Source organism: Conger conger, chromosome 16 (genome assembly GCF_963514075.1).
Source record: "Conger conger chromosome 16, fConCon1.1, whole genome shotgun sequence".
In the NCBI taxonomy this organism is placed as follows: domain Eukaryota; kingdom Metazoa; phylum Chordata; class Actinopteri; order Anguilliformes; family Congridae; genus Conger; species Conger conger.
Window position 1 is genome coordinate 37,280,404 of NC_083775.1, and position 11,989 is coordinate 37,292,392.

Genomic DNA, 11,989 nt, shown 5'->3' on the forward strand with positions numbered 1-11,989 from the left:
TGTGTAATCAGTGTGTAAGGCAGTATTAGCCCAGTGTGTAATCAGTGTGTAACGCAGTATTAGCCCAGTGTGTAATCAGTGTGTAAGGCAGTATTAGCGCAGTGTGTAATCAGTGTGTAAGGCAGTATTAGCCCAGTGTGTAATCAGTGTGTAAGGCAGTATTAGCCCAGTGTGTAATCAGTGTGTAAGGCAGTATTAGCCCAGTGTGTAATCAGTGTGTAAGGCAGTATTAGCCCAGTGTGTAATCAGTGTGTAAGGCAGTATTAGCCCAGTGTGTAATCAGTGTGTAAGGCAGTATTAGCGCAGTGTGTAATCAGTGTGTAAGGCAGTATTAGCCCAGTGTGTAATCAGTGTGTAAGGCAGTATTAGCCCAGTGTGTAATCAGTGTGTAAGGCAGTATTAGCCCAGTGTGTAATCAGTGTGTAAGGCAGTATTAGCCCAGTGTGTAATCAGTGTGTAAGGCAGTATTAGCCCAGTGTGTAATCAGTGTGTAAGGCAGTATTAGCCCAGTGTGTAATCAGTGTGTAATCGCTGTATCTCCCTGCCCTCCCCGTGCAGATATTGTGACTCCCAACGGGCTGAATGTGAAGAAGTTCTCAGCTGTGCACGAGTTCCAGAACCTGCACGCCCAGAGCAAGGCCCGCATCCAGGAGTTCATCAGGGGGCACTTCTATGGGTAACCTGCACCATGCACGAGTGTGTATGGGGACGGGCTATCATGCTACTTAAAGGTCCCATTTTGTACACTTTTACAGTGTTTTATTTTCAGTCCTCATATCCATTAGAAGACGTTTGTGTGGTTTTAAGTGCCAAAAACAATCTCAGTTTTAGAGGTGTAGGTTTCTCCGTGGTCATATTATTGGCATATACGTTTTTCTTTACTTTTTAGCAATTTTCTTGTGGGAAAAACATTATTGACTTTTTATTTTTAGCATCTTGCTACCATTGACGTTCACTCAGTTATTAGACCACATCATTAGGTAGACCTGTACACCAGCTTGTTAATGCAAGTATTTCATCAGCCAATGTGGCAGCAACTAAATGCATAAAAGAATGCACACAACATGTTAAACCTCTAAGTGGATTGGCTACAGAAATGAGGTAATGAGGAAATGAGCTTCAAAAACTGAGCCAGTTTTGGCTGCTTGGTTTCACCCGAGACGTTCTCATCTCTGGTCCTGGAGCGGCTCTGTTGTCAGCAGTTGTTACCTTGAATTTATACCAAAGTGTAAGCGGTAAAAAGAGCTGGACAACTCTCTGGCCTGGAGTATAACCTGGCCACAGGGCTAGTCCTGTTACAGTAACAGAGCCTGGAGTAGCCCTGGTGCAAGCCTTTCTGTATGAACCCAGCATTGGGACACAGTGTGTTGTGCACGCAGTGGTCATGTGTGCGCAGGTTTTAGCCGTGTTGTGTAACAGGATGTTGGGGTTGCTTAATGAAACTTACTTCCTCGTGTTTGTCCATTCACAGACATCTGGATTTTAACCTGGACAAGTGTCTGTTTCTCTTCATTGCTGGGAGATACGAGTTCTCTAACAAAGGAGCTGATATATTTCTAGAGGCACTGGCCCGGCTCAACTACCTGCTCAGGGTCTGTACTGCGGTGTAGTGTTTCTGTGCCTGTGTCTGTACTGCGGTGTAGTGTTTCTGTGTCTGTGTCTGTACTGCGGTGTAGTGTTTCTGTGTCTGTGTCTGTACTGCAGTGTAGTGTGTGTCTGTGTCTGTACTGCAGTGTAGTGTGTGTCTGTGTCTGTACTGCGGTGTAGTGTTTCTGTGTCTGTACTGCGGTGTAGTGTTTCTGTGTCTGTACTGCAGTGTAGTTTGTGTCTGTGTCTGTGCTGCAGTGTAGTGTGTGTCTGTGTCTGTACTGTAGTGTAGTGTGTGTCTGTGTCTGTGCTGCAGTGTAGTGTGTGTCTGTGTCTGTACTGCAGTGTAGTGTGTCTGTGTCAAACCTTTGATTAGATATATCTCAGATTTTGATGGACCTTTCTTGATCGGTCCTCACCCCCCTGCTTACTTCTCTCCACTGGCTGCCTGTCATGGCTCGCATCAAATTCAAAACATTGGTGCCAGCCTTCCAAGCAGTTAAGGGGTCTTCCCCAGCTTACCTACAAAAAATCATCAGACCCTACACCCCTGCCAGACCTCTTTGTTCAGCCTCCACAGGCCGCTTGGCACCTCCCCCTCTCCGAACCTCCACCTCACGCTCACGACTACTGTCTGTTCTGGCTCCACGGTGGTGGAACGAACTCCCCGTTGAGGTCAGAACTGTAGAATCTCTCCCCACCTTCAAGCGCAAACTGAAGATGCACCTCTTCAAGCAGCACCTCTCCCCATCCCTCCCTACCTCCCTGTGAACCTTAATTGTTGTCTTTGTGATTTACTTTGTGTTTCGGTATTTTTTAGTTGGCTAGGTAAGTAGTATTTGGATAGTTAATTTTGGTCACTTTTGCTTTGTTGTTTATTTGTTGTTTAAAAAAAATAAATAAATAAAAAATAGGCCCTGGTCCTTATCTTTGTTGTACGGGTAGCAATTGAAATTGTACTTCCCTCTAGGGTCTTTCAGCGCACTTAGCCCTGGTTATGGGTATGCACTTTGTTGTACGTCACTCTGGATAAGAGCGTCTGCCAAATGCCAATAATGTAATGTAATGTCCTCTCTGTTACTCTCCCACCACTTCCCCACCATGCTCCTCTCCGCCTTCCTCCCTCCCACCCTCCCTCCCCTCTTCTGTTTCTCCCACAGGTGAACCACAGTGAGGTAACTGTAGTAGCCTTCTTCATTATGCCGGCCAGAACAAACAACTTCAATGTGGAAACGCTGAAGGGACAGGCGATCCGCAAACAGCTTTGGTAATGCTAATTTCTGCCAGCAGAAGCACAGTGGAGCCTCAGAGATAGTGAGTTTAGAAACTCTAAATTAGACAAAGAAGCAGGTCTTTACTTTGCTGAAGAACCTACCTATCTGGGGAAGATCCTTTGTCAGTGTCTGATAATGGAGAAAGACCAGAACAAAATCCGTTTGCAAAAGGCCAAACATAATGAACTCTCTGAGGAGATCCCAATTACAGTTGCTTTAATCAATAGGTCAGTTAGACAGAGCTTATACAGTGCTGTGGAAAAAGTATTAGCCCCCTTCCTGATTTCCGTTATTATTGCCTTTATTGTTTGTCATACTCAATGGTTTCAGATCTTCAGACAAAGTGTAATATTAGATAAAGGGAACCTGAGTAAAAACAAAACACATTTCTAAAACGAAGATGTTCACACATGCACAAGTGAAACAATATACATGCACTGAGCACTTTATTAGGTAGACCTGTACACCAGCTTAATAATGCAAATATTTAATCAGCCAATCATGTGGCAGCAACTAAATGCATAAAGGCATTCCGATATGGTCAAGAGGTTCAGCTGTTTTTCAGTCCAAATCTCAGAATGGGCAAGAAAAGTGACTTTGACTTTTGCCAGACAGGGTGGATTGAGTATCTCAGGAACTGCTGATGTCCTGGGATTTTCACACACAACAGTCTCTAGAGTTTGCAGAGAATGGTGCGAAAAACAAAAAACATCCAGTGAGCAGCAGTTCTGCAAACAGAAACGCCTTGTTAATGAGAGAGGTCAGAGGAGAATGGCCAGACTGGTCAAAGCTGACAGGAAGGTGACAGTAATGCAAATAACCACACATTACAACAGCGGTGTGCAGATGAGCATCTCTGAACACACAACGCACCAAGTGTTAAGTGGATAGGCAGCAGAAGACTTCATAAGTCTAAAAAATAAGTCTAGTAAATACCTAATAAAGTGCTCACTTTATTGTAATGTACTTTAAATAAAAAATATTTTGTATGTGTGAGTAATTCATACTGTATGTATATGTGAGTGCCCATGTGAGTATGCATGTATGTGCTAGTGTTTCAAACGTGTGTATGAGTGTTTCACGTGGAGACTGTAAGCACACCAAGTTTGAGATATGGCCTATAGACAGCTCCTCATGTAGCCATGCTAGTCAGTATACAATCCTGGGTTTTTTTTGTGTGTGTTTTTTTTAATGGATTTCATGTCTGACTTGAGTTGTGTGTTATTATTGTTGTTGCAATTTCTGAGTGTAGTGTATTTGGTGATTATTTGACCGTTGTGAATGCTTTGGTGTAATGTGTATCATTAATACATTTTATATACTACAATGTAAATGCATTTTTTTCATGTGTCTCAGAACTTCAGCCCACCACCGGCCAAAGACCCACAGGGTGGGAGCTCGTGTCCTTGACGGCGTATCTGACGGGAGAGCTTAATATTTTATCACATTTCACCACAGTACAGCAGGCAGTGAAACCACAAGCGTCTCCCAAAATGGCCGACATGCTGTGTCCTCACAGGAGAGCGGCAGCGAGGAGCGTGGCGGTTGGACGGTGTTGTGATCGGCCGTGTCTGCTCTCTCTTTACATCCCACAGGGACACGGCTCACACTGTCAAAGAGAAGTTCGGGAATAAGCTGTACGAATCACTGCTCGGGTAAGAGTCCGTCCGCTACTGCTGGTCGGCCAACAATGCTACCGTCCGCAGAAGTACATTTGTGTAGCCTACACAGCAAATTGATTAAAAGTTGTAGATTCATAGTGGTATACTATTACTATTGAAAGTAGTTTTGGATTCATTGTATTGACAAAGCATTATATTCAGAATTATTTTATTGAAGCATCACTTCAGATTTAAAGTGTCTATTCTTTATCAGTCTTGGTGGATTTGGTGACATCTGTCCTAACTTTTGATTACAAAAGTTTGTTTTCACACTCCAAATACCAGAGTTCAGTTTGAAACAAAGCATTACTTTTTCTTTCTAATATAATGCAGGGGTAGTGTATTTTGGAGAAGTAATACTAGAGACAACCAACAATGTTGTCTGACAGTAATGGAGCGACATCGTTTTAAAGAAGATTTCTGGATTTTAAACATCATTACGTTCGAAGGCATGGCAAGATTGTGATACTGCCAGTGGATGAGCATTTAGAGGAGCAATTACTGAACAAATGTTGAATCATTGGGGCGACATTGGCTCAGGCGGTAAGAGCAGTCGTTTCATTGGCTCAGGTGGTGAGAGCAGTCGTCTCATTGGCTCAGTCGGCAGGTTGTCGGTTCAATCCCGCCCTGGGTGTGCCAAAGTGAGCAAGACAGCTGTATAATTTACCATTTCAATCCATATTGCTACAAAATGCCATTGTGAAATAAAATGGGGCATTTTTAATATGAAAAAGTAAGGACACTTTAAGACCTGAGAATATGAACTGACATTTTTGACAAATTAGTTGGTGTCATAAATATGTTATTTATATGGCAATTTGATAGGAATTTTGAATACATTTAGAATACTCTTAGGGTATCTATGATTTTGATCTCTGAAGAACTGCCCTGCATTTCAGTTTTTCTGTGTTACAATGTGAAAGCTTTGAAGCTCAATATCTCAAAACTACCCAGAACGCAGATATAGAACCTTATAATCCCTTATTATTCGATGGTATATATAAGGGACGTGAAATTCATCTCTGCCTGCACCCTTTTCCTCTCTCACTCTCTCTATCACTCACTCTCATTCCCTCTCACTCTATCACTCACTCTCATTCCCTCTCTCACTCTCTATCACTCACTCTCATTCCCTCTCACTCTATCACTCACTCTCATTCCCTCTCACTCTATCACTCACTCTCATTCCCTCTCACTCTATCACTCACTTATTCCCTCTCTCACTCTATCACTCACTCTTATTCCCTCTCACTCTATCACTCACTCTCATTCCCTCTCTCACTCTATCACTCACTCATTCCCTCTCTCACTCTATCACTCACTCTTATTCCCTCTCACTCTATCACTCACTCTCATTCCCTCACTCACTCTATCACTCACTCTCATTCCCTCTCACTCTATCACTCACTTATTCCCTCTCTCACTCTATCACTCACTCTCATTCCCTCACTCACTCTATCACTCACTCTCATTCCCTCTCACTCTATCACTCACTTATTCCCTCTCTCACTCTATCACTCACTCTCATTCCCTCACTCACTCTATCACTCACTCTCATTCCCTCTCACTCTATCACTCACTTATTCCCTCACTCTCTCTATCACTCACTCTCATTCCCTCTCTCTATCACTCTCACTCACTCTCATTCTCTCTTTCTCCATCACTCACTCTCATTCTCTCTCTCCCTCTCTCCCTCAGGGGTCAGTTGCCGGACGTGTCGAAGATGCTGGATAAAGAGGACTTCACCATGATGAAGAGGGCCATATTTGGGAGCCAGAGGCAGTGCCAGCCCCCCATCTGCACCCACAACATGCTGGAGGACAGCAGCGACCCCATCCTCACCTGCATCCGCAGGATAGGCCTGTTCAACAGCTCCGCAGACCGGGTCAAGGTGCTGTTACACCCCGCGTTACACCCGTAACACACCCTGTAACACACCCTGGAACACCCCACGTTACACCCATAACACACCCGTAACACACCCTGTAACACACCCTGTAACACCCCCCATAACACACCCCATAACACCCCCCATAACATACCCCATAACACACCCTGTAACACACCCCGTAACACACCCCATAACACACCCCATAACACACCCCATAACATACCCCATAACACACCCGTAACACACCCTGTAACACCCCCCATAACACACCCCATAACACCCCCATAACATACCCCCGTAACACACCCTGTAACACACCCCATAACACACCCCCGTAACACACCCTGTAACACCCCATGTTACACCCATAACACACCCGTAACACACCCCATAACACACCCCCGTAACACACCCTGTAACACCCCATGTTACACCCATAACACACCCGTAACACACCCTGTAACACCCCATGTTACACCCATAACACACCCGTAACACACCCCATAACACCCCCCATAACATACCCCATAACACACCCTGTAACACACCCCATAACACACCCCCGTAACACACCCTGTAACACCCCATGTTACACCCATAACACACCCGTAACACACCCCATAACACCCCCCATAACATACCCCCGTAACACACCCTGTAACACACCCTGTAACACACCCCGTAACACACCCTGTAATACCCCACGTTACACCCATAACACACCCGTAACACACCCCATAACACCCCCCATAACATACCCCATAACACACCCTGTAACACACCCTGTAACACACCCCATAACACACCCCCATAACACACCCTGTAACACCCCATGTTACACCCGTAACACACCCTGTAACACACCCCATAACACCCCCCATAACACACCCTGTAACACACCCCGTAACACACCCTGTAACACACCCCCTTAACACACCCTGTAACACACCCTGTAACACACCCCCATAACACACCCCATAACACACCCCATAACACACCCCCGTAACACACCCCATAACACACCCTGTAACACACCCCATAACACACCCTGTAACACACCTCATAACACACCCCCGTAACACACCCTGTAACACATCTCATAACACACCCTGTAACACACCTCATAACACACCCCCGTAACACACCCCATAACACACCCCCGTAACACACCCCATAACACACGCTGTAACACACCCCCGTAACACACCCCATAACACACCCTGTAACACACCTCATAACACACCCCACGTTACACACCCCATAACACACCCCATAACACATCCTGTAACACACCCTGTAACACCCCACGTTACACCCATAACACACCCTGTAACACACTCCATAACACACCCCATAACACACCCTGTAACACACCCTGTAACACCCCACGTTACACCCATAACACACCCTGTAACACCCCCCATAACACACCCCCGTAACACACCCCATAACACACCCTGTAACACACCCCATAACACACCCCCGTAACACACCCTGTAACACCCCACGTTACACCCATAACACACCCTGTAACACACCCCATAACACCCCCCATAACACCCCCCATAACACACCCCCGTAACACACCCTGTAACACCCCACGTTACACCCCCATAACACACCCTGTAACACACCCCATAACACACCCCGTAACACCCCCCATAACACACCCCATAACACACCCTGCGTTACACCCATAATACACCCCCGTAACACCACACCCTGTAACACACCCCGCGTTACACCCATAACACACCCCATAACACACCCCATAAGACAACCAACGTCACTGCACGTTTTGAACTAGGAAGAGATGGCTGATGTGTGTGGGGCTTTATAGGGAAATCGGCTGCTGTCCGCCATCTTTAAGGACATTCCAACCCGTTAAATGTTCCTTCTAGGAGCTAGAAGTAGTTATGAACTCCCAAACTTTCCTTTCTTGTGAAGAAACACGAGCCCCAGTATTTTTTTTGCTAAAGCCTGGTGTATAAATGATAAACCTGTGGGTCCACCTCTCCCCATCTGTCATGTCTGTAACTGACGTGGCTTCAAACTGACATTTGAAGGAGCAAGAAGGAACATTCCGTTTCAAGTTTCAGAATAAGCCCCTGAAATAATTAAAACTTTGACCTCTCTGCATTCCCAGTGATGGAGGCTGACTCCGCCCCTCTTTGTGGTTTCCTTCCAGGTCATCTTCCACCCTGAGTTCCTGTCCTCCACCTCGCCCCTCCTGCCCATGGACTACGAGGAGTTTGTGAGGGGCTGTCATTTAGGCGTCTTCCCTTCCTACTACGAGCCCTGGGGCTACACACCAGGTGACTCTTCACACAGTGTGTGTGTGTGTGTGTGTGTGTGTGCCTGTGTGTGTGTGTGTATACTGAATGTGTGTGTATGTGTTTCTCAGTGTGTGTCTGTTTGTGTGTACCGTCTGTGTGTGTACTATATACTGTATGTGTGTGTACTCTGTGTGTACTATATACTGTATGTGTGTGTACTATGTGTGTACTATATACTGTATGTGTGTGTACTATGTGTGTACTGTATACTGTATGTGTGTGTACTATGTGTGTACTATATACTGTATGTGTATGTACTCTGTGTGTGTACTATATACTGTATCTTTGTGTACTGTGTGTGTGCTATATACTGTATGTGTGTGTACTATGCATATGTGTGTCTGATCAGTCATCCTGTGTGTTCCTCTCTCTCCCCTTCTCTCTCTCTCTCTCTCTCTCTCTCTCCCCTTCTCTCTCTCTCTCTCTCTCTCTCTCTCTCTCTCTCTCTCAGCGGAGTGCACGGTGATGGGCATCCCCTCCATCTCCACCAACCTGTCCGGTTTCGGCTGTTTCATGGAGGAGCACATCGCTGACCCGTCTGCTTATGGTACACTCTGCTGCCCTGTCCTTTTCCTCTTTGAGGCACGGAGGTTTTAATAAAACGCTGCTGAGCGTCACTGCCCCCACGTCTCAGAGCATCGCCTCAGCTCCCTAGACCGTACTGAGCCTCATTCACCCTGCTGCCATACTGCCAGAGCCTCATTCACCCTCCTGCCATACTGCCAGAGCCTCATTCACCCTCCTGCCATACTGCCAGAGCCTCATTCACCCTCCTGCCATACTGCCAGAGCCTCATTCACCCTCCTGCCATACTGCCAGAGCCTCATTCACCCTCCTGCCATACTGCCAGAGCCTCATTCACCCTCCTGCCATACTGCCAGAGCCTCATTCACCCTCCTGCCATACTGCCAGAGCCTATTCTGAAATTAGAATTTACAAGAGGAACAATGGTTACTGAGACTGAAGCTCCATTAAACTATCCTCCCACCCTCTCTCACTCTCTCCCACCCTCTCTGACTCTCCCCTCTCTCTCCCTCCCCCTCCCCATCTCCCTCTTTCTCTCCCTCTCTATCCCCCCTCCCCTCTCATCCCCTCCTTCTCTCTCTCCCTTTCTCTCCCCCTCTCTCTTTCACTTACCCTCTCTCTCCCTCTCTCTCTTTCACTCTCCCTCTCTCTCTCTACCCCCCCTCCTCTCTCCCTCTCCCTTTCCCCCTTTCTCCCCCTCCCCACCTCCCCCCTCTCTCTCTCTCTGTGTCTCCCCCTCCATCCTCTCTGTCCCTCTCTCTCCCCCTCTCCCTCCTTCCCTCTCTCCCTCCCTCTCCCTGCCCCCCTCTCTCTCTCTCCCTCTCCTCGCCCCTCTCTCCCCCCTCCCTCTCCCTGCCCTCTCTCCCTCAGGGATCTACATCCTGGACCGGCGCTACCGGGGGGTGGATGACTCGTGCAACCAGCTGACCTCCTTCCTGCTGCAGTTCTGCCAGCAGAGCCGGCGGCAGCGCATCATCCAGAGGAACCGCACCGAGCGGCTGAGCGAGCTGCTGGACTGGCGCTACCTGGGCCGGGTGAGACCAGCTCAGACCAGCTCAGACCAGCTCAGACCAGTTCAGACCTGTTCAGGCCTGTTCAGACCAGCTCGGACCAGTTCAGACCAGCTCAGACAAGCTCAGACCAGCTCAGACCTGTTCAGACCTGTTCAGACCAGCTCGGACCAGTTCAGACCAGCTCAGACCAGCTCAGACCTGTTCAGACCTGTTCAGACCAGCTCGGACCAGTTCAGACCAGCTCAGACAAGCTCAGACCAGCTCAGACCTGTTCAGACCTGTTCAGACCAGCTCGGACCAGTTCAGACCAGCTCAGACAAGCTCAGACCAGCTCAGACCAGTTCAGACCAGCTCCATACTCAACATGGTTTGACCAGCTCAAGCTAGGTTTTTAAACAGCTGCTCCAGTTCAGACCAGCTCCATACTCAACATGGTGTGACCAGCTCAGCTCAGACCAGCTCAAGTGAGGTTTTTAAACAGCTGGAAACCGGTTGACCAGTTCAGACCAGCTCCATACTCCATTACTCCATTAAACCCATAGGCCAGCGGAGAATGGGCATGTCCCTATAGCCAGGTTCCTCCCGCAATGGAGTCGTTTACCTCATATGCTTTGGGCTGATATGTCTAATTCACTCTGTAAAGCGCCCTCCCCATGTCTACATGCTTTATATATGGAGCTACAGTCACGCAGTTCACTGTTTGGAGGAGAAGGCTATTTGCGCTCACGAGCAGGTGTACCTAATAAAGTGAATATGTGTATGTATATACAGTGAGCTCCATAACGCTTCAGACAAAGTCATTTTTATTGATTTGGATCTAGCTTCAATTTTAGTTTTTGATGTGTTCATATGTGTTTAAATAGCAGATTTCCAGCTTCCGTAAAAGAGTATTATACATTTTGGTTTCACCATGGAAAAATGACAACACATTTTATATATAGACCCCCCCCCCATAATGTTTGGGACAAATTGCTTCACATGTTTTTCTGATTAGTCAGGTGTGTTCAACCACTTCATTGGATTGCATGTATCAGAGAGCTTTCAGTATCTTGTCTTGATTCTAGGCTTTTGACTGGCGTTGGAGTCTGTTATTGCCGCTTGTCGACATGAGAAGCAGAGTTGTGCCTGTAAAAGTCAAGAAAGCCATTATGTGGATGAGAAATGAGGGAAAAAAACTGTCAGAGAGACACAATAGGTTTTCCAAATAAACGATTTGGAACGTCATCGAGGGGAAAGATATCACCGTAGCTCAGTAATTGCGATGGGGCTGGTAGGCCAAGGAGGTTGATGATAGTTGATGACCCAGTGTCTATTGAAAGCTACCACCTGACATTTTCCCAAACTGCAAACCAACAATCATCTGATTTTCTCTCCTGTTCCCCCTCCAGTTTTATATTGCAGCCCGTCACATGGCCTTGGCCAAAGCTTTCCCTGACACATTCTGCTACGACCCTGAAGAACCCGCTTCTGTAAGTCTGAGCACTGGCTAACCGTTAGCATGCATTACCATGACCACGTGTTCTGGTTAGAGGGCTGTGTACACATACTCAATGCAGTGTACGCTCCATTTTCCGGATCTTTCCTTGGTGACGACAGTTGTTTGCTGTGTGTTGTGTGTTCTTGGTGGGTTTGTTCAAGTTTTTATCTGTGTGGTCATTTCTAGCACTTGGAACTGTATTTCCCTCCAGAGTTTTCAGCGCAC

At 46.9% G+C, this 11,989-nt stretch overlaps 1 protein-coding gene across 1 annotated transcript in view; it reads left to right on the forward strand.

Annotated features, from left to right (window-relative positions):
* The window catches only part of LOC133114426 (glycogen [starch] synthase, muscle-like), a 29,152-nt gene that overhangs the window by 13,894 nt on the left and 3,269 nt on the right, over positions 1-11,989 (forward strand). Inside the window, exons 7-15 of the mRNA XM_061223796.1 lie at positions 559-676; positions 1,472-1,592; positions 2,748-2,854; positions 4,457-4,516; positions 6,221-6,413; positions 8,602-8,728; positions 9,201-9,296; positions 10,145-10,308; positions 11,676-11,756. Coding sequence (XP_061079780.1) covers positions 559-676; positions 1,472-1,592; positions 2,748-2,854; positions 4,457-4,516; positions 6,221-6,413; positions 8,602-8,728; positions 9,201-9,296; positions 10,145-10,308; positions 11,676-11,756 — 1,067 coding nt within the window. The remainder of the gene's footprint in view (positions 1-558; positions 677-1,471; positions 1,593-2,747; positions 2,855-4,456; positions 4,517-6,220; positions 6,414-8,601; positions 8,729-9,200; positions 9,297-10,144; positions 10,309-11,675; positions 11,757-11,989) is intronic.